This window comes from Typopeltis vanoorti, chromosome 15 (genome assembly GCF_054136105.1).
Source record: "Typopeltis vanoorti isolate ZY-2024b chromosome 15, IOZ_Tvanoo_1.0, whole genome shotgun sequence".
NCBI classification, from domain to species: Eukaryota; Metazoa; Arthropoda; class Arachnida; order Uropygi; family Thelyphonidae; genus Typopeltis; species Typopeltis vanoorti.
The window spans coordinates 89,310,901-89,335,570 of NC_143563.1; the positions used below are offsets into that span (position 1 = coordinate 89,310,901).

General features: G+C 36.1%; 1 protein-coding gene across 1 annotated transcript in view; it reads left to right on the forward strand.

Annotated features, from left to right (window-relative positions):
- Positions 1–858: 858 nt before the first annotated feature.
- Positions 859–24,670, forward strand: part of LOC150098964 (bromodomain adjacent to zinc finger domain protein 2B-like) — a 632,705-nt gene continuing 608,893 nt past the window's right edge. The window contains exons 1-2 of the mRNA XM_090405782.1: positions 859–899; positions 23,964–24,297. Of these exons, the coding sequence (XP_090261908.1) occupies positions 859–899; positions 23,964–24,297 (375 nt within the window). The remainder of the gene's footprint in view (positions 900–23,963; positions 24,298–24,670) is intronic.

Sequence of the window (24,670 nt, forward strand, 5' to 3'; positions counted from 1 at the left end):
TCAGTTACTAACTGAATATGAAAAAAAATATGCATAACAAGGTTCTGAATAACACTAAAAATGCTGTTTATGATACATATCGATGAAAATGTTTATACTAAAGAAAAGATTTATAGTGGGAGCCATATCCAGAAGTGATACCAAGGTTGAAGTAATGCAGAAGTTACCTTTTGGTTACTCGTATATGGAAATATGATTTCTGCATTACTTAAATTAACCACTGATGGGACCTCAATAGAGGTTGAAACCGGTCTGAGTAGTGACCCTTCTCATAATGCATAGTATTATACATGTCTGGAAGGATATGTGATTTACATTATGGGATACTAAGGCAAGTGATGTGAAGTCATTAGCCTCTATATATGAGTTGCCCATCCTAAAAATACTTCAGGTACAAACTTTGTTTGCTTACACTTGGATAAAGGATCAAACCAAGAATATAATTTCTTGACATCTTTAAATTTATAGTATAACTAAGTGAAAAATCTTCCAATGAGTTTTAACAGTAACGGCTGTTAAAATAATTAAAACTCACATACTGAAATTTCACTAACAGAGTTTTATTTCAATAAAAAATAAAGTTTAAAACTAAAGAATTTTTCTTCTGATGGTAATACAGAAAAAGAAAGCATAAACTTCCTAAGAGTTTCATAGACAGAGTTATTGAAATATTGTAACTGAGTCATTATTTATGACTTCACTTAATCATTTATGTTTGTCATAAAAGTTAACTTATTACATAAATAATGCCCATGGTGATTTTTTTTTAAAAATTTTCTTTTGGGTGTAAGAAAGAGAACAAGAGTGCAAGACAAACAGAGAAACGGGTGAAGCTCAGGGTGGACAAGGAGACACAACATGAGAAAGCTTGATACTCAAAGAGGAAGTGAATGTCTGTGGTAAGGAGAAAAAGAAATAGCTATTGAAAGATATGGAGAAGTCACATCTAATAAGTGGATTAGATATTATATATATAATTATATTTAGTTTTGCCTTACATGAGTGAAGCCGTTATGTAAAAATGATATGGTGATAGAAAAAGAGTTATGCCCATACAAGGTAGAGATGCAAGGAGCTAATAGTGGCAGTCATTTTAAGGCAGTATGGTATGAGATAGAGGTGAATAGAATGAAATAGAGGTATCCCTTGCTTAACACGGGATTTGATTAACTCAGCGAAATTGATTGCCACAATTCCTTTTTATACATGGCAAGTTTTAATTATCGCACCTTTAAATTTACCAACTCAAAAATATGCAAGCCTCGAGGAGTGTTTCCTGGCTGAGACAAAGTCGTGAGCATGATGACGTCGTTCCTCCAATTAAGCATTCTTCCCATACAAGCTGCAATTATTCTGCTGTATTTACGAATTACGTTCTTCTTAAATTTTACAGATAAAAATGCCATCTAGAACTTTTATATCAAAAAAAGAAGCAGTGTGCAGCCTGACTATAAAGTATCAAAAGATTGCCTAACTGTTATGCTTTGAGGGAATGGTAATGGAGATTTTAAATTGAAGCCACTGCTTGTCTATTGAACCCAGAACCCAAGGGCTTTAAAAGGATGTAACAAAAACTCCTTACCTGTAATTCGGTGGGCGAATCAGAAGGCTTGGGTTACCCAAAGCTTATTCGATTGGCTTAAGCCTTATTTTTGTCCGGCAGTCGAATCTTATTGCAAGAGAAATAATAACTTAGCTTTCAAAGTTCTTTTGCTTTTAGATAATGTATCTGGTCATCCAAATTCTCTTAATGATCTGTGTGAGAATGCGAAAGTTTTATTTTTTCCACCAAATATGACATCATTGCTACAACCTCTGGACATGGCAACTTTCAAAGCCTATTTTCTTAAAAAGACATTCTTAGAGGCAGTAGAAACAACAATGGGAGAAAATGCAATTACACTCCAAGAATTTTGGATAAATGTTAACATTAAACACACAATTGAAAACATTCGTGACTCGTGGGAGCAAGTGTCTTCTAGCTGAATGAGAGCTGTTTGGAAAAACCTTTCGCCAAAATGCACTAATGACTTTGATGGTTTTCAAAATCCTGTGAAGAACGTGGTTGAAGAAATCATTATAGTTGGTGAAGACCTTGGTTTTGATGGTGTTGATGCAGAAGATGTTAAAGAATTATTGGATTCAAATTCAAAAGATTTCAGCGACAACAATCTTCTTGAAATTGAATAACAACATGCATGTGAAGACAAAGGAGATAACAATCAAAGAGCTGAATGGAATATTTCACACTTTAGAATCGCTTAAGCAGCAAGTAATGGATATGGATCCAGATGTTAATTGAAGAATGCTTGTTTGTCGAGGTCTAGAGAGTCATTTTGCTTGCTATTGTAGAATTTCTGCTGATAGGAAAAAATCTAAAACTGTTCAAACGACTCATAACTTTTTTTGATAAAAAATTGCAGTAACTAATGTAGGTACAAGCATTTATTAAACATTTACTTTGCATTAATTTTTATCTTTCCTAAAAGAGTACTATATAAAACGAATTATTAATACAGTAATCGATCATGGACGAATTGTAATTTTTACCATTGATTATTATATTTGATTAACACAATTTTGATATACGCTGTAACATCGAAGGATTAATTAATCGCATTAATCAAGGGATACATGTACTTAGTTGGAAGTTGCTATTGACCTGGTAATGTGGATGGTAGTAACCATGAAATATATAAGCAAAATTAGTCAAGCAAATGGGAAAAAGGGTGATCTTAACAGAATATAACAGATGGTATGCAAGGACTTGAGGGTCTTGGATTTGATCATCTCATCAGAAGATGTCATTATAAATGAGGTGTAAACTCACTCCTGATAAGAGTAATCATGAAGTGGTTACCTGTGAGGAATTCTTTGTGGTTTTCTCATAATTTTGGCCCCTAAGTGTGTTATATTGAACTCGCATCCCCATTTCTGTGCCCATTCACTTGATTTATTCACGTCTTATTGTAAGGCCACAACATCTTTTCTACTCTTCATAGTTCATCCCAACTATGCATCATCTGCAAACAACTGAATATCCCCATTCAGTTGTTTGCAGACCTAAAACAGACCCCTGAGGCACACCACTACTGACTTTCTTCTTCCTGGATATTGCTCCCCCATAAAAAAACTTACTGATACCTTTCAGATAGACAGTCTCTGATCCAACCCCATCCGCTTTAGTTTGACTATCAACTTATCATTCGGTAATCAATCAAAAGCCTTTGCAAAACCTAAGTATACTACTGTATATCTCTCTCCTCTGTCCAAGGAAGCCATCACCTTATTGTAATAATAAGTAGATTACTAAAACATGACCTCCCTTTAGCAAATCCATGCTGTCCATGAAAGATAATACCATTGTTGTCAACCCACTTCTGGATCCTAGTTCTCAATAACTTAACCACAATACTTGACACACAGATAGGCCTATAATTTGATGCCTGAGTTCTATCACCTCCCTTATGAAGCAGCACAGTCTTGCCCTCCTTCCACTCCTTTTGGACTTGACCCAGTGCAAGACTCATATTAAAAAAAAAAAATGTCAAGGCAGATGTCAACTCTTTGGCATAATCCTTCAGAATATGTGGTGATATCTTATCAAGTCCCAAAGCCTTATTGACATGAAGTTTGCTCAATTCCCCATACACCTCTTGCTCACTTACAGTCAGTCTCTCCTCCCCATCATCAACAGCTCTCAGTCTCTCCGTGATGTCACATTCACAAGTATGAACTGCTCATTAAGTATCTCCACTATATCTTCCGCAGCAGTTGTCCTTATACCATTTTCTCCAATCATTGTCATCTTTCTATAATCATTCTTTTTTTTGCTTGCTACGTAAGAACTCCGTAGGATTCTTTTTGGCTTCATGAGCTAACTGCTGCTCATACATCACTTTTGCTACCCTTACCAACTAAGTCACTCTCCTTGCCTGGTTTTTGTAATCCTCATGAAATTGGTTATTACAACTTCTCTTATGCTGCCTCCATAATACCTTTTTTCTCTGTATCACATATGCTTAATCTCTTCATTCATCCATTTCATATTTAACCTTCTGACCCATGTAATACTAGCTAGTTCTTGAATATCCCTCAAGCTGCATTGATCTCTTTTCCAGCTAACTTCTCATTCCATGCAACACCTGCAAGCTGTTTCCTGAGCTCTTCATAATCACCAGCCTTGTAGTTCCACATACACCCTTTTCTCACAGAGGTGCTCACAATGCTGGCAACCACCCAGGTAATCACTTCATGGTCACTCTCACCAACTTGAGGATGATTTGAAACCTTGTTTATAATTACATTCTCTAATGAGACGATCAAATCCAAAACCCTCAGTCCTTGTGTGCCTTCTGTTATATACTGTCTGAGGTGGTTGTCCCTCAGAAACTCATTTTCTTTACTTTAAGTTGCTATCAAGTTGCTATCTCATCATCCCAGTCTGTATTGCTATAGTTAAAATCATCCTTTTCTTATTTGCTTGGCTAATTTGATTATACATTTCATAGTCACTACCATCCACATTACTAGGTTTATAACATCCAACTAAGTATTTCATTCTATTCACCTCTATCTCACACCATACTGCTTTAAAACAACAGGCACTATTTCCCTCTTGTATCTCTACTTTGTCTTTCTATAACTCTTTCTATCCTCATGAAACGCATCATATCCTTCCATCTCTATTCTTGTCAGGATATCATCCTCATCCAACCATGTCTCACTTATTCCAACAATTTTTGGATGAACAGACTCAATTAATGCAACCATTTAATTTGCATTGTTTCTTACACTATTTCCCTCTTGCATCTCTACTTTGTATTATTATTATTGTTCCGGGCAACTCCAAGGAGTCGACAGACTCATTGAGGGAGGCCCTAACATGTCAAGAACAACTATGCGACATTGACACAGCATCTATCATACCTTGCCTTGAACACACTCACGGTCGTAGCACCCACAACAGACTCTGGAAGCTTATTCCACTCATTCACCACTCTCCAAGTAAAAAACCTAGCTCTAACACCCTTGTCAACCACGCTCTTGCCAAGCTTCCATGCATGGCCCCCTAGTCCTCCCACCACCAGTCATATTTTCAAAAATATCTTCTGGATCAATCTTATAAAAACCCTTCAGTAATTTGAATGTCTCAATCATATCACCCCTCCTTCGCCTATCGTCCAATCTCTGCAACCCACAAATCTTCAACCTATTCTCATAAGGTTCATTCCACAGACCTGCTGTCATCTTGGTCACCCACCTCTGGATCCTCTCCACTTCCTCCCCATCACGAAGAAACCCTGGTGCCCATAATTGGGCACAGTAGTCCAGATGGGGTCTTATCAAGGCTCGATACAGAGGAACAACAACTTGTTTGTCTCTGCATGTTAAAGTATTTTGCAGAAGCCAAGTGATTTGATGAGCTGATTTAGTCACTTTTGCAATGTGCCCCCTAAACTTCAACTCCCTATCCACCAACACTCCCAAATCCCTGGCCTCATCAATCTCCTGGAGTATGGTTCCACCAATGCGATATACTGCTGCTATTCTTTTCACGCATAACCTTACACTTTGCCACATTAAATTGACATCCATTTTTCCTAGCCCAGTCCTCCAAACTATCCAAATCATCCTGTAACATTTTGACATCCTGTGCACTCACAATTGCTCTACCCAACTTTGCATCATCAGCAAACAAGTGAACACTTCCTCTCAAATCCTTTCCTATATCATTGATGAACAAATTGAAAAGCAGTGGTCCAAGAACAGAGCCCTGCGGCACACCACTAGTCACAAGCCGTCTTTTAGACTCCACTCCTGCATAAACCACTCTCTGTTATCTCTCCTTCAACCACCCTCCTATCCATCTCACCAACCCTATATCTATCCCCATCTGCTCCAGTTTACTGATTAGGGTTCTATGTGGTATCCTGTCAAAGGCCTTAAAATTGTTTTAAAAACATCCTAACTTCAAGTGATAGCGAAGAAAATACAACTATAAAGCAAATTAATAATGACTAACTATGGATTTATGACTTATGTGAGACTTTAATTAGCACAGAATTTTTGCCCTAGTATCTAGATCATCTTCAGTATGACTTTCAAATTATACACATAGAAGAGAAAAACCAGAAAACTCAACAATGAAAAGGCACTAGCTACTCATACATGATATCAAGTGGCCCATTATAAAATACATTAAGGTCCTAACTGTACAAATTTAAACAAGAGACAAAATATTAATTAATTTAAACCAATTACTGACAGCAGAAAAGAACTATTTCCTATAATAGGGATAATTTCAGATCATTTCTGTCCAGATTTGAGACAATGTACCAAAGTTCTATAACTCTAAAATGATAAACTATATCAGCCTCTTCCAAATTTACAGAGTATTTACATTTCAGAAATGAAGAATCTAAATGATGAATACTAATATTTGTAGATTCAGGGACACAAAAACACACGTGTTGAACAGATTATTTTATTAATCACTAACAAAACAAAACTTGACGTTTCGACCCCCACATCGAGGTCATCATCAGAAGAACACAACTGTACAAGGAACCAAGCCACATGCCCACGCCCTGCACACCGGCAAACCAAATCTATGCAGTTAACAAATCCCCCTTCCTAGCCTGGCCTCTAGTGATAAAAAAAAATAAAATAAAATAAAAAAATATAAAATAAAATAAAATAAAAAATATATAAAAAAATTATATATATATATATATATATATATATATATATTATAAACAAATAAACACAACCACAATAAACCGCTAAAGCTCTCATGTATCAATCCTCTTCTGGACAGTTCTGAATGCTATAAAACGATTTCCCCCAGCCGCGTATGGACACAGCTCTTTCTATCCTCACAAAACACATATCTTTCCATCTCTATTCTTGTCAGGATGTCATCCACATCCAACCATGTCTCACTTATTCCAGCAATTTTTGGATGAACAGACTCAATTAATACAACCATTTAAGTTGCATCGTTTCTTACACTTCTAGCATTTGTATACACAGTAGGATGTTTTAAAATAGCTTATTTCTGGATCTACAGCTCATTCCACTGACACCACTTATTTTGATGTGACTTCTCCATGCTTAACTTGAGCCATTTCTTTTTCTCCTTATTCATCTTCGAACCTTCTTCAGATCCAACTGTACTGTAACTCCAACTATATATAAATAACTAAAAAAATATCATACTATAAATTGACCAACCAATCTCTTGTGTATGGTCCCAAAAATAAAAATCTGAAAGGAAATGTTCTTTGTGTTATAGGATGCTGAGGCAGTTGATGTGAAGTCTCCTATATAAGCCTCTTATATAAGTAGTTTAGTTTGAAGATAATTCGTGTACAAACTTTGTTTGACCACGTATAAGCAAACTTTGTTTGCTTATACATGGGTAAATGATTAAACAAGAATGTAATTTCTTTCCAGTATACAGGTAACCGTTGTATAATGCGGATGTTAGGTTCCATAGAAATGCCACTTTATATAAATCGTGTTATGCGAGACTCAGATCACATAGAAAAAGTAGGGTTATGTTCCAAAACCTTTTTTTTTTTTTAAATAAATTATAAATTTACAAATTGTACATAAACTTCATTGTACATAATGCATAAATGTTTTAGGCAAAATAAAATAAAGTGCATATTTTAATCTTTCATAACACGAGGATTTGAGGATCGGTTAATAAACATTGGTTTTGTCATGTAATCACTTGATGCATTACTACAAAACAGGAGAGTAATTCTATCTTTAGAAACTTTGAATCCAGGAGCTGACTTTCATTTTTCGAAATATAGGTGTGTTTTTGCATTTTTTCTTCCCCAATATAACCCAGATTAATCCGCATCGAACATCTGGTCTGCATCATAAAATGTTTATAAACTGTGAGAGCTTTTTGTTTAATAAGATTTCCATCCAAAGGAATTTTCTTTCTAGTGCAATCTTCTATTCAAATCATTAAAGATTTCTCTATTTTTCCCATTAGAATATTGCGTACACGAGCAAATGTGCTTTGCACTTACCATTGACCTAGCAATAAACACTTTCTCAGATTTTATGTTCATTTTGTTTTGTTCGAATTGTTGATTCATTTAAATTCAAAGTCCTTGCAACAGCTCCTGCTTTTCTCCATTTTCAATCGATCCAAGATTTTAATTTTTTCTTCGAGAGAAATAAATTTTCTTTTCAATGGTGGTTTTTCCCTTTCGTTGCAGTTTGTGGCCATTACTATAAAAATATTTTTTTACATAAAAAAAGCATTACATATTAATTATGTATGTAACTCACCACAAAATAAAGTGCTCAACTTGAGATTTACACACTTATGATTTTTAATGCGCTTTCCTGGCAGAAAACGAAGACAATTTTCAACAATAAACACTTTATACGGTTAACAGTTGACGTACATGCATGCTGAAGGGTATTTTCCCCTAATATAAATTCGCTACTTATAATTACATGCGCAATACGGGCAGACTCAAATTTAATGAAGATAAAATTTGATTTTTAAGTCACACGGTGAAAAATATATGAAAAGATAAAGGGTTATTACAATGTGTAGACATTGTATATTTATCGAAACCGCGTTATATGAGGGTTATATTATGTTGTACTATCATCCCACTCTCTAAAGCATAGTGACCTTTCACATGTATTTCCATGCCACTGTAGATAATGAATGTTGCTCTTGTACTGAGCAGATTTCAATTAAAATACATGGATCTATTCAGAAAATGAAGATTTACAAGCATTGATTGTGATGACATTTGCCAGGAAATTAATTTTGCTGTCTTTGGAAGTTTGAACTCTCACTATTTGCAGTAGCATGCTTACATTGGATGTTTGTAAAAGCCTGTTTAATGAGACTGGTTGGTTTATATATAAAGCATTGGTTCTCTGAGACTATGTCTAGGAGTTTTTCTGTTTTTATAATGCATTATTTTGCTACACTTGTGTATGCTATAGGTAGGGTTCAAAAATTTATGCTGGCTCATTAGTAAGGAATCAACCTGCATGGAGTACCACAATCACCCAGTATATCACAGTCACATGGTAATCTTCAGTCTGGTAAATTTAAAAAAAAAAAAAAAAAATGTTAATGCTATGGCTGATTTTTACCATGTATAACTACCAGTATTTCAGTTTCTAACTTTTAGGTAACTGATGAATTTCATTGCTTAGTGTGGGACCACTGCATCACTTATCGGAAAAACTGAAATGGCTTGAAAAAAAACCATGTTTGGTTTTTCTAATATATAGTTTCTGGATTATGTAAAAAATTAATTAATTAATAAACTCTAAAACAATAAAAAAATTTTAGCCCACCCAAAATAATATAAATAAAATCAGCTAATGCCTTTTATTCTCCTATAGGGAGTATGTAAGGCCATTTACACTGTCTAACTTTTAGAGACCGAAGGGGCAGTTCAAGTTCAATCTCCACCAGGAGCCAATCAGAGATAGCTGGTCCAGAACTAACTATTTATATATGGAATCTGGTGAAGAGAGACGACTAAGAAATGCTGCCATCTCGTGGTCCCTAATCCTAATAGTTTACTATCTGAAATAGCATAGGTTCTATGCTAGATTTTTTTGAGTTTATGGGATGAAAAACCTAAGATTCCATTAGAAAAAACCTACTTGCCTGTGGCAGAGATCTACTAAATCAGGAACTGGTAAAAAAAAAAAAAGGCTTAGAAAAGATTTCTCTAGTTGATAACTAGAATTGAACTTACAATGCTCTTTTTTTGAGCTGCCTTGCACATTGGACATACACACCATTTCTAACTGAGATACACAGGTTTTCCTATGTACCATACTCACTATAATTGTAACATAATTAATTGCAGGCATAAAAAACGTTTTTATTAGCGTGTTTATCATCTATGGAATATGGGGTGGGAGACTTCAGAAAATGAAAATTTTCTGAAGTTTTTTTAATCATGTTTTATGAATGATACATGACCATTTATTATTTACTTTTGTCTAAGAAATAAAAATGTGTATAACACTAATGAATGCTATATTTCAGCATGTCCTTTTATTTTTAATGATTAATTAATTGTAAATAAGATTAATTTTAGTATTAATTAATGAGAAAAATGACACTTCATTACACTTCATTGTTATTTCTAAAATATGAAGCTGATTTTGTATATGATATTCGTACAGAAATTTTTAAGATGTTCATTTGTTATCTGGGATGTAAACTTATTTTTCATGAATCATTTTCAGAAATTTTGGTTCACATTTTGTACACCCATGCCATGGTGGTATTCAAACCTGTAGCCAGGCCGACAACATTTTTCTACCTTGAGCATTATAGAGTTGTCACATAGAGGCCAACAGGGTGAAATATGTAGTTGGTTGCTGCTATAGGTCAGAATGTGCAAGTGAGAATGTAGATATCATGCATTAGCAAATTAGCATAAATGCAGTGTCAGTAGTTATTATTGATTACTTCAGCTCTGCAGACATAGATTGGAAGGGTGAACAGTTACAGTGAAGGAAGGAAATTGAATATATACAGCTGCTAAATGATAGTTACTCGAGATAGCATGTAATGGAGGGACCTTGGGAGGAACCTTGCAAGAGTATTGAATCTGATGATAACTTCAGAGAATTTGGTATTAATCAAAGTAGCAACAACATTGTCACTAATTGGGGCGGGATCATGTGGTCTTGACCTGAGAGATCACCAGATGTGAAATTTTCATTTAAGTAAGGTGTAGGAAGGTTGTTTGAAAAGTTTGATAAAAAAGTTGTAGAGGGGTATTGTGCAGATCTTACTAATAACCACTACAGGGACGGGATAATAGCGCTGGTGCATCACTAGAATAAATGTATTATTAGTCTTACGGGAGATTATGTTGAAAAATAATTTTGAAATTATAAATTCGTTTTTTCATTGTTAGGCTGAGAACTTTTCAGACCACCCTCATATATTATCTGACAATATTGGAGTCTGACAGATAATAGACTCATTTGGAGGAAAATTGTTAATAGGAAGTTGGTAATGATGCAACTTTTTATGTGATGCTATCATACAATCCTATACACTTTATTAGGATACATCTCTGGAATTTGATGGTGATGTCAGATAGGTGATATTAGAAAATAAAGACTGTTGCTCTCTCTCCATTGAACAGGATTTTTTGTGCAGTTTCTTATGGTTAAACTGAAAGATCTGCCAGTGTCCATCTTGAAGAATGTACAGTTCACATTTATGCTCATTTATGTGTAATAGGCTTACTATGACAACCTTCATGTATTTAAATGGCAGGGAGGAACTAATATGATTCTCCATGATAAAAGCAAACATGAAAGACTTATTTTGGAATCAGCAGATCATAAAAACCATGGTAAAAACACAATAAATTTCCTGTAAAACCTCCAAAGATATCATCCTAATCAAATTCCTGACAGCTCTACTCTAATCAACTGGAATTTGATCATCTGTCCAGGCCTTCTGAATTATACATTACAGCCACTGAAATGAAGTGTACAGGATATTATGACAGTGTTATATGAAAAGTTACATCATTACTAATTCCGATTGACAATTTTTCTCCAAATTAATCTGTAATCTGTCAAGACTCCAATATCATCAGATCTTATATTTCTCTCTTCTAAGGCCTTTTTTTACTGTATCAATCCACCTAGATTTTGGTTCTTTTTACTATCAGCCTGGCATAGTTTCCTCTCCCATTCTGTTTAAGTGTGACTGTACCACATGAGAATAGTTTTGCTGAATGCTAGAAATCTCAGGTTCTTTCCTAATATCCTGATTTGTAATATGATATTGCCATTGATGCTATATGTTCACTCCACTAATTTTTCTTAGAATTTTCATATCTGTGGTCTCCAGTCTTTGGTCAAGTGTTTTATTTCTAACTTGCCTCTCAGATCCTTATGTTAAAATTGGTTTGAACTGCCTTGTATACATCTAATTTAGTGTTTTGACTAATTTCTTTCTTATTCCATGTAAATTTATTCAGCTGACTTCCTACCATATCAGGTCTACTAATTCTATTGTATATTTCCATATTTAATTTTCCATCTTCACTAATAGTTGTGCCTAAATAACTGAAACATTTCACTTGTTCTGTAGGTTTTATATTCACGATGCAGTTGCTATTTTCAATACCCCCCCCCCCCCCCACCCCCCCCCCCCCCCACCCCCCCCCCCCCCCACCCCCCCCCCCCCCCACCCCCCCCCCCCCCCACCCCCCCCCCCCCCCACCCCCCCCCCCCCCCACCCCCCCCCCCCCCCACCCCCCCCCCCCCCCACCCCCCCCCCCCCCCACCCCCCCCCCCCCCCACCCCCCCCCCCCCCCACCCCCCCCCCCCCCCACCCCCCCCCCCCCCCACCCCCCCCCCCCCCCACCCCCCCCCCCCCCCACCCCCCCCCCCCCCCACCCCCCCCCCCCCCCACCCCCCCCCCCCCCCACCCCCCCCCCCCCCCACCCCCCCCCCCCCCCACCCCCCCCCCCCCCCACCCCCCCCCCCCCCCACCCCCCCCCCCCCCCACCCCCCCCCCCCCCCACCCCCCCCCCCCCCCACCCCCCCCCCCCCCCACCCCCCCCCCCCCCCACCCCCCCCCCCCCCCACCCCCCCCCCCCCCCACCCCCCCCCCCCCCCACCAACTCCCCATTGCTGATCCTTTGATTTGTTTGAACAATTTATTCTGCCATATTAAATAGCCTGCATTGATAGTTAATTTAAATAGGTTAGCAGTGTCTTCTGTCTTCTGGGGAAGTAGATTGTAAAAACTGATATGTTGGTGAAAAATCATAATTTCATTATCCAACAGACACAGATTTTTAATTTTCTGTTTAAAGTCAGTGTTCATAATATAAGAGTAGTGTGGCCAGTGAAATGTCAAACATGACAGAAAAGATGTTTGGCAAAATGGTAAGTGCAAGGGGGCAATACAGTCCACTATTGATGCAGTGGATAGCCATCATGGGCCTTGTGAACACAATAGAAATTACCAATACATTGATAAAATTGCTTATATCTTAAAATTTCATTTCAAAAATTTTACACTGCAAAAATTAAAACAATTTTAAACAAATTTCTTAACGATTAATTGCTTTAATACATTTTAATGATACAGTAAAAAAAAAAGCAAGTTCATAAATATATCTGAATAAATCATAGAATTTTACAGAGATCTGTATGCAAGGTCTGATTAAATAGCTTGGAAATGTTGAGATTGACCACATGAGTATCTCAAGACTTTTTACATGGCTTGTGTTCAAAGTTGAATAAGGTCAGCTAGGATATGTGCTGTTGAACGAGAGCAAAAAAATCCATAGTGGTTGTTACTAATTAATTAGTGAGCCTTCAGGTAGTGAAGTTAGCTTTTTTATGATCCTTGTCATATTTTCAAGAGGATTGAGATGAAGGCATTGGCATTGTGATAGCTTGATGGCTGACCTTTAATCTTCATTTTCAGTGACTGGCATGGATGCAGGCTTGCATCTGTGCTGTTTGGGTGATACCAGATGAGCATGACAGTTATGTCAGCAATACACAGTAGGTGTTACTACTCAAGGACAAGTATTCCACCTGGACTAGGAGACATTAGCATCTAAATTATCGAGGATTCTTTTGATGTCTAATTAGGTCAAAGGAGGAATTAGCGAGTTATTTGTGGTATAGTGGGAGTTGATTTTCCTTGGTTGTGGATACAAAAGTTATATCTTTATCTTGAGGTGCTGTTACTATCTGGATGTGAAAGAGGCAGAAACATGGAAGGAACAATTGCACCTGGTAGCTAAAGAAGAAGGACCAAAAGGCTTGAGTGCTGTTTGAGCATGAGGCAAGTTTTTTTGCATTTAACTCAAGGTCAAGTTTTGATTATGTTTGACCTGTGTTAAAAGCTTAAGCCTAAGCAAAGTGCAAAGCTGGCATTTGTGTTTGACTCCGGATATTCTGAATTGTTCCGTGCACCTTTGGAGAACCAAGGCTTGAACAATGGTTGGAGATTTTGTGTGGAAGTACATTCAGTTGGACCATAAGAATAGAAGCAGTACTTTAACTTGAGAAGAGGTATAGAAATTCCAGAGGTCATCATAATTGCTAACATCTGGATTACCGTTTTTATATAGTGCTGTAGGACATGCCTATATTGACCTGATGAGCGTCAGTCAGTGGAGAAAAATGTGGACAAGGTTATGGTGATTTGCCAAGAGAAGAACTGACATCTGTAGTATAATTTGAGGGAAGACTAGTAAGAAAAGGTGCACAGTGTTAAAAAAAAAAAAAAAAAAAAAAAAAACAATTGTCTGGTATTCTGGTTAATAAGTGAATAATTCATGTTAGGTAAGTTACAAGAGCAGGTAATTCAGCTTCCCTTCCAGCTTGATCTGTGGAGTTAGGGAAGGGAAGTCCTTTATGAACATTGAAGTCTCCAAAGGTTATGATCTCAGTGTCTTGGTAATTCGACTGTAGAAAATTAACCTTCAGGAATAAAAATTTAATGCTTTCATTGCTTTCTTAATTTCAGTTGGAATTAGAAAAGTAGGGAAGGCAGCAAATGAAAGCAACAAATTGAGACAAAATAATCTTGAGCCAGAACAGATCATATAGAGGGGATTCACATTACTACTTGTATATAAAAATATATGACTTCCACTTTGATTTAACCTTAGTATCTTCATGAGTCTGGTTTCCACTGATGTCACCTTGGGACTTTAGCAAAATAAGTACTCAGTTTCTCTTTTGTTCTTTACTTTGATATTTTATTTTGCTGGTGCTAGTGGCTGCCCCCTCCCCCCTCCCCTCCTCACACACCATCAGGATACCAGATATGAATAAAGAAGAGTTCCCAGTTCAGTCTAGCGAAGAGAGTTTGCTCAAAGTATACTTAATAAAATTACAGCCAACAAGCAATTAGCCTAAAAATTCCAGAACAGCAAGAGCCACATCTCCTGTCAACCATGGAAGGAACATCATTAGTTAAAAATATAGTATATCAAATGAACAAATAGAAAATCAGAAGCAAACAAACTGTTTGTGTGTGTGGGGGGGGGGGGGAGGAGTATGTTTTATTTACTTTACTCTCCACATGCTCTGAATGGTTTAAAACTCAATTCAAAATAAAAAAGAGAAATGTCCAAAACTAAACTGCTAATTAACCTTGCATACAGGTTCATATCCCATGATATCTCATATGTAACCTAACATTTCTATTAACCTTAACATCCCATTATAGCCATTAAACCTGTTTGCCTTCTGTATGAAAGTGCCTGAAGAAAGAATTAAAACAATGTCCAGACTGAGAATCCTAAATAGAACAACTTTACTGGGCCCATTCTATATGGACTGGCAAGCAATAGTTCCTTTTCACTCTCAACTGAAATAAATCCCGTGTCAATTAATAACTATAAAAACTTCACTTTTCTCATCATACAAGGATATCCTCTCTCATTCTTCTATATCTAACTTTTTGTTCTAATTTCTGTCCAGTCTTCATATATTGAAGACAGAAACTCCCTAGTTTTCTCCTGCTGTGTGCTGCTTCTACTTCATGGACAACTGAACGCCTAGCAGCATTCAATAACGTTCTTTTCACTTCCATGCATACTCTGAAATGCAACTGAGAAATTTCACACAAGAGAAAGACTAACAGAAAACCTGCTCTCTGTATGATAGCAATACAACAGTCAAATTCTTCTTGTATCATAAAATCACAGAACGCTGAATTAAAATCTCAAGAATATGGATGGCATACATTCAGCCCATAACTTCTGTTTCAGGTTTTCGAGCAAATCCTCACTTTAGGACTGTTAGCAATAATTTCAACACTTATTTCATATATTGGCCATCACCAATACTAATTTTGTTCTAATTTATTTATGAGTAATTTCTTGTACTTATTTTTTTTTTGCTTGCGATCAGGCCTTTAGTGTTAACGGTTGACCAAATTAGTGTGATGATTTTAACATACTGTGTATTGTAACATAGCATGTCTCTTTAATTAAATTAGGGAAACAAAACACACGTGTTAAAAAGATTATTTTACTGATTACAAATAAAATAATAACTTTACGTTAGTGTGCAACAGCATGTAGCTTGTTCTTATACTTCTGAATGTATCCTTCTGAAGATGACCTCAATACAGGGGTTGAAACGTAAAGTTATTATTTTATTTGTAATCAGTAAAATAATCTTTTTAACACGTGTGTTTTGTTTCCCTAATTTAATTAATATGAATGCTGATCACCATGTAACCGTAAAAGAAATAGCATGTCTCTTTCTGTATGTGTGTACCCCCCCCCACACACACACACTCCAAATAATGACCTTGATATGATAGTCAAATGTCAGATAATTATTTTGGTTTATATTAAATCGAAGTTTTTACTATAACATGTAGTCATTCTCCATGTTATTAGAATATAGTTAGTTACCTCTCTAAAAGTTTGGAAAGAGAGAGAAAATGGGTGGTTAACACAGATATGAATGATATTGTTTACTCAGAAGAAAAGTGAATTAGAGTTAGGATGATTCATTCATTTTAAGTATTATCTGCCGGTTAATGTGTAATATGAATTGGAAAAGTTACTGTTGAAACTGCAAATTGGAAACTTCATCAGATTATTTAAAAACAATGCTTGAAGATATGTATGTATCATTCTTATATATGTTTAAGATACCAAGCAATTTTATAAGCTAGGTTTTAATCCTTTTTTCCCAAGTAAGTCAAGTTTGTGCCTGCACGTAGTGCAAGTCTGAGGCAACTCGTGGTAAAGATGGAGTAAGCTCCAATCACTTTCCTTAGTATTTTCCCCTAATGCAAAGCACATCCCCTTTTGGAGATGTATGATGCTATGCATTATATATATATATATATATATATATATATATATATATATATATATATATATATCATCATCATCATCATCATCATGCATATCAAGGATTTAGGCTTAGCATGGCCTGTTCCGGCCTTAGAAGTCATTTTTAAGAGGACGTCCTAGGTTTTCTTTTTCCTAATGGCTTGTACTTTAAGGCTTGCTTTGGTAATCTTTCTGTTTCCATTCTTTGAATGTGTTCCATCCATTTATGTTTATATTTTTAAATTTTTTCTATTACTGGTTCTTGGTTTAATTCTTTCATAATTTCTTCATTTCTTTTGTGACCAAATCGGGTATACTTTGCAGTTTTTCTCATAAACTTCATTTCTGCTGTTGTTAATCTTTGTTTGTCTTTTTGTTTTATTGTCCATATATATATATATATATATATATATATATATCCTTAGTATTTTCTCCACACCTGTAAAAAGATAGGTTAGGCCCGCACCTAGAGTATTATTTTAGTATTTCTAGTTTTCCCCAAACTATTAAGATCTCACATATTATTTCACTTATATTTATCTATTCTTATCTCTTTATTTATCAATCTCTGGCTTGATTGTTGGGTCATGCATGCTTAAGCCAGCAGAAATGTTTTTTTTTCCCCTCTTCCAAATTTGAAGGGTTTCTTTTAAGCACCTCTGTAGTGCAATTGGAAGAACAGTGGTACATTGTGCCTTCAAACTGAGTTTGACTCTCATCATGATGAGAGAGGAATCTTTATATGGGCTTTTTGAATTGAAGGTGAATTAGCTGATCTCTTATGGAGGTAGCAGTGTTTTCTCCTGGAAACTCAGGTTTTTTTATCCCACATACAGACAAATTCGCAAATTAGAACACACAATTTATAGACAATATCTACTAGTGGTGGTGGCGGTTGGCAGTAGATGGCACTGTGTATTCATGGTATAGAGCAGGGGTTCCCAACCTTATGCCCGTCAACTAATTTGTATGTGCCCGCCGCTGTTCAACCATGTGCCGTATAGTTTGAAATAATCACGCAACAATTCATGGCATGCTATATGACGCATGACGAGTATTAAACACATACAGTGTAAAGTAGACGCGCATTCGATGTTCATTCCAGTTCAAGAACTGAAATATCATCATATTCTCCTAATTATGAAGCACTGGCCAATGAAATGCAATGCCAAAGATCACACTTACTTACATATATATATTTAAATTTTTATATAATGTAAACTTTTAAGTAATAAAACATTTGATTATAATGTAAACTTTGTATGTATTCATTTAACAAAAGAATTCAAAAAATTTGCTTGAAAAAATAGATGGTGCCCGTCGCCCTACTGGCATTTTAGAATGTGCTCTAGGAAACAAAAAGGTTGGGAACCCCTGGTATAGAGTGTTGGAGGATTAAGGTGTAGTTGTAAGATTAAGTAAGAGAGATGGTGAGCTGTAGTGGAGTAGTGTGCCTTCCCATGATGAGTATTATTACGTGACACCTCAAAGGAGGTGTTATGTAATAATAATAATAATAAAAGGGGGGGTGCTTAAGGGTCAAAGCTGTATAACTGAGAGGAGACCTCCACATAGCCTTTAAAGGAATGCGGAGAACCGACCAGGGCTTCTGACCTAATGTCCAATCCTCACCTTCTCGTGGTGTACCCTGTTGGGTATCTACTTTGATACTGAACGAACGAGGATGGGCTGGCAATTTGGGATTTAGCCGACCAAATTGTATTCTTATTGGTTAAACCAAAATAAAAAATGATGGTACAACATGACAAAATTTCATGCCGGCTGGGGCGTCGCCCGGTTAAACAAGGCCCCCGTTGTTTTCGCCAGGGAACCAGGGCGAACAGCGAAAAGTCAGCTACTGGAACAAATCTGAAAACAAACCCCAACTCAACATCACCAGAGTTAAAGATCGGTACTATCAACGTAAGAAGCCTGAATGGCAAAGAAATGGAGCTAGCTGAGGAATTAGATAAGTACCAGATCGACATAATAGGGGTGACTGAAACAAAAAAGACCAAAACTGGTGAGATCTTTCTGAGCAATAAATACAAAATGTTATATTCAGGCAATGACAATCAAGGAAAAGAAGGAGTAGCCATAGTATTCAACACAAAATATGAGGCTAATCTTCTTGAATGGCAGTCAGTCTCAAGTAGAGTAATGTGGGCAAATATGAGAATGGGGAACTGGACAATGAGACTTATTTGTGCCTATGGTCCCACAGAAGGTTCTACTAAGGTAGAAGTGGAGGAATTTTTTGAGGCTTTAGAAAAAGCAACTGACACAATGAAAAAGGAAAAGTTGGTCCTTGTTGGGGATCTAAATAGTAGAGTAGGAAATGATTGTGAGACATACAAAAATATTTTGGGAAAATTTGGAGAAAAGAGCAAAGCTAATAATAATGGCAAATATCTGTTGGATTTCTGCTCAGGACATGGACTGGTTATTACTAACATCATGTTCCAACATAAAAATGTGCACAAATTCACATGGAGAGAAGAGGCAAGGAATAAGAAAAGTCTCATTGACTATGTTATTGTTGATAGTGATGTTTTCTCCCTGGTGCAGGACACCAGAGTGTACAGAGGATTTGAAATTGGAAGTGATCACTATTTAGTCTTGAGCAGGATAAAATTGAATTTCATATTGAAAAGAATAACATGTAAGAAAGTTTTAAAGCGAATAAAAGTTGAGCAGCTCTCAGATGTGAACTGTAGACTAAAATACAGAAATATTATTGAAAAGAAAATGAAAGAGTTTGAGAACAGGAATCAAACCTTGGAGATTCAGTGGCAAACTCTGAAGGAAACATTGATTGATTCTGCCAGAGAGGCATGTGGTGAGGTTGTGTGCAAGGATAAAAAAATCAGAACTCCCTGGTGGACACAGGAAGTTAAAGAGGCAGTGAAGGAAAAGAAGAAAGCATATCAAAAGTTCCTGGCAAATAAGTCAGCTTTTACTCTTACAGAATACAGAGACAAATGTAAGAAAGCTAAACAGTGTGTAAAACTAGCTAAACAAAAGTCATGGGAGGACTTTGGCAAGAATATAGAAAATAAATATCAAGAAGGTGGCAAAATATTCTGGAGGTTGTTGAAGAAGCTTAGGAATGGAGGAAAGAGTGCTGTAAAAGGAATTAGAGATGATAAAGGTGAAATGAAAACAGGAGAAAAAGATATCCTTGAAGTATGGAGTAATTACTTTGAAAAACTGCTAAATGAAACAAGCAGTGATGACAGCATAGTGATAAAAAACACTGACCAGGCATGCAGTCAGGAATACATATCCATACTTGAAGTAGAAAAAGCCATCAAAGGCTTGAAATGTGGAAAGGCAGCAGGAGTAGATGATATTCGACCAGAAATGCTGAAGTATGGTGGTATAAGAGTCTTACAGTGGCTGCACTGCATAGTTCAGAAAGCCTGGACAGAGGGACGAATTCCCGATGATTGGAGTAGAGCACTCATAGTACCCATATATAAAAAGGGAAATAAAACTGAATGTGAGAATTACAGAGGTATTTCCCTACTGAGTGTTCCTGGCAAGATCTATGCAAGTATACTTGAGAAACGGTTGAGAAGAATTGTGGAAGAAAAGCTTGGTGAAGAACAAGCTGGATTCAGGCCAAATAGAGGCTGTCAGGATCAGATCTTCACTTTACGACAAATAGTCGAGAAAGCATGGGAATATAACAAAGATCTGTATTTAAGTTTTGTCGATTTGGAAAAGGCATATGACAAGGTGCCAAGAGATAAGCTATTCAATAAGCTGCAGTTATATGGTGTCAATGGGGCATTATATCAAGCAATACTTAGTCTTTATTTGAGTTGTGAGTCAGCAGTTAGAATTGAAGGAAGTACAGGAAGATGGTTTAATGTTAAATCTGGTGTGAGACAAGGATGTTCATTATCCCCTCTGTTATTCATTATCTATATGGATCACATTATGAAGGAAAGTGGTATTAAACCTGATATCAAAATTGGAGATGTTAATGTCAGCTCTTTGCTTTATGCGGATGATGTTATACTTCTAAATAAATCCGCTACTAGTCTGCAAGATTCTCTGACTAAATTGAATAGCTGTTGTAATAGATATGGTATGAAGGTCAGCAATAAAAAGACAAAGACAATGAAAATAGGCAGAATCATTGAAAATGTCAACTGTGTTGTGAATGGAGAACCTGTGGAACAAGTAAAACATTTCAGCTACTTAGGCACAATTTTTACTGAAGATGGTAAACTAAATATAGAAATAGACAACAGAATCAGCAAAGCTGGTATCGTGGGAAGTCAATTGAATAAATTCATATGGAATAAGAAAGAAATTAGTCGGAACACTAAATTAGCTGTATACAAGACTGTGTTCAAACCAATTTTAACTTATGGATCTGAGAGCTGGGTCAGAAGTAAAACACTTGACCAAAGACTAGAGACCGCAGATATGAGAGTCCTGAGAAAGATTAGAGGCGTGAACAGATGGCATCAATGGCAATATCATATTAAAAATGAGGATATTAGGAAAGAACTTGACATTGTCAGCATCCAGGAATGTGTTAGCAGAGCTAATCTCAGATGGTATGGTCACTTAAATAGAATGGGAGAGGAAAGATTAGCAAAACAAGTGTTCTCTGCCAGGTTGGCAGGAAAACGACCCAGAGGAAGACCAAGATATAGGTGGATTGATACGGTACAAAGTGCCTTAGACGATAGAAATATAAGATCTGATAATGTTGGAGTCTTGACAAGTAACAGACTGATTTGGAGGAAAATTGTAGATAGGAAGTTAGTAATGATGTAATTTTTTCATGTAGTACTGTCATATCCTGTACACCCCTTGAGGGTACATGGCAGGAATTTGATGATGATGATGATAAAAGAAACATTGTTTAATTAAAATACCTATACAAATGTAATTATTTACATAAAATTCATATGGGATACATGCTCTCTCTCTCTCTCTCTTTCTTTTACACTCACATTTAATTTCAAGAATTAAACAAGAAATTCTCTTAACAACAGAGATAACTTTCTTTGCTAAATCCTCTCTCTAAGATTTTCAAGTTTGGCTTTGTAATACAATCATTTCCCAAATAAGAGTCATCTCACTCTGATTCAAAGTCAACATTCAATTCAAATAAAGAAACATGTCCTTCCTCAATAGACTTTGGTGTAAACAGTTTTCAGAAAAATTACGCTGTAAGTAATTAAGAGAACATACTTAGAGTATACTGCTGGGTTTCCAGTTCTCTAAAGGAATCTTCCTTACATAAATTTAGTTCCGTTGTCTGAATAATACAGTTTTCTTCTTGTCTTCAGTATTCTGTAATATCATAAAGAACACTGTTTAGAAGGAAAAGTGGAACTTTCTGCTAGAAACAGAATGTCTTCAGTTTCATCTGTTGACAGGAACAAATATCCCATTGAGTATATAGCTGTTCAGGCTGTTTAATACTAGTTCCCTCATTGATGTCAACTCTGCTATTCTTGTGCTTCTCACCCAACAGTGTAGATTACTTACATCTATAGCTGCTTCATCTTCAGGTAATAATCAGTGGTGAATTGCAATAGGACACATTTTTGTGCGTCAAACATTTGTTGCTGCGTGTAGGTTTGTGATGCTTTGAGTAAATTTATTGGGTAGGTAATAATAACCTGAGAAATTCAACTTTGATTGTATACAAAACATTAACAGAGGGATGAAAGAACAAAATAAGATTAGACATGTTTCAAGGCCACTTCTTTGAACCACCTATACTTATACCCCTTTGCACAGTATATCTGCTACCTTTTACAAATAAATAGTTACTTTCTTTTCTATTGTTCAGTACAAGCTATATCAACTTCCTTCCTTACTTACTTTCTTCTTCTTCCTAATCAGTGCAAGCATATCCTAGGATTTTTGTTATTTTGTCTCTTGTTTTCTCTCTTGTGCATCTTAACATTCCCTGACTTCATATGTTATCCATAGAGCACATTCCATTGCACATGCTGTGCAGTGCTGAAACATTCCACATGTCAAAATCATCAAGAATTGGTGCTTCAATCTCTGTACTCATCTTCAGTGTAGTAAGGAAAACCTAGTGAGCTTATTTGTAACCAGCTTATAGTCCCTTGAAACAAAGATCTTCCTTCCCTTTAACCAAATTTACACCCCTCCCACAATTATTTAACAAGATATACCTGACTAATAGCCACAATCACTTTAATGTGATCATAAACAGTAATAACAATAGTTTGTTCCTCATCCTCAAAAAGAAGCTGTCATAAGATTGGTCGATTGGTAGAGCCTCTGCTACTAATGATTTGCAAAAGTTAAGCAAGTTTGAATGCAGTTAGTAGTTGGAAGGAGATCAATCGTTCGATGCTGTTGGCACAATCTCCCTCAATGAGTCTTTGGACTCCCTGGAGGTGTCACATAATAATAATATTTCTTTCAGCATTGCTTCTTACCTATACAGCTGTTAATAATTACAAATCCACCCTACTCCAGAATATCTTGTGTTCTAGGGAAGAGAAAATAAAAATTTTTGACACAAATCCTTCATGCTTGTTCAAAAGCAGATATATCAATTAATTGATGATCCATATCTTACAAGCTTACAATCTGTAATATAAGGTTGTACAGTTGTTTGTATTTCACCCCCCCCCTTTCCCCCCTCTCCTTTCAGTATGATGGTACTGTTCAATAAAATCAGTGCCCATTATTCTTCTTCTTTACTTTTTAAAAAAACAAAAAATGAAATGAATGCGATCCAGTGTATGAGTCCCCCTTGATTCACCTGATGTTCCTTAGTGAGTATAACCTGCATCTATTCCAACTGTTTAACCCTTATACATCCTTCTTTAATAGCTCCTGTATGCTCGTGTGTGGGAGAATAACATAGGTTTTATGGAACATTAAGATACATTCATTATGCTTGGAGATGTGATATATATATATATATATATATATATATATATATATATATATATATATTTATGCATAAAATAGGTGTGTGTGTGTGCACGTACACACATTCACTTATTTATATATATCTTTGAATTTTAATTTAAATAAGATGTTTCTTTCTTTCTTTTTTTTCCCTAGTGAAAAACAAAAATCATCACTTAGTAACTGTGCTTCAGTCATTTTGCCTTCCAGCCCGGTATCTGAGACATCAGATGTACTATTAACAAAGGTTTCATCTATATCAAAATCAGCAGCAGTAGAAATTAAATGCCATCCTCACACTGAAGTTGATACTCTGTCTTCTTGTTCATCATCCTTAAAGCATGCATCCAAAAAAAGAATGCGGAAAAGTATAGATGACTCATTAACCTCGGTGATATCTGCCCGGAATGGGGAAAATGTTAAAAATACTGCAAAAAGTAACCTGAAAAAAGAAAGGTCTAAAAAGTTACATTCACATAAAGATAAGCAGGTAAAGTTAATTTTCTCCTTCTCTTTTAGCTTATTGATTTCCATATTTTCCATTAATTAATATTAACTAGATCAAAATGCTGCTTAAATTATAATTTATTTACTGAAGCATTAAAAAACATGCTTTATGGACAATATATAAATTTAAAAAAAAAAGAGTGCAAAATGACTGCATGTACTGTTCTTCGCTGGGTGGTTATATACTATGCACCTTTATTTTACAGGTGCATACACAAAACTCATCACATATGTGCTGATTTTATTAGTGGTACTCAGTCTTATCTTCGAGTGCAAAAGGATTTGTGCACTCAAGTGAGTATTTTGTGGATTTCTATAGGCAGCTGTCATATCTGTGGTGTATCAGTACAGATATT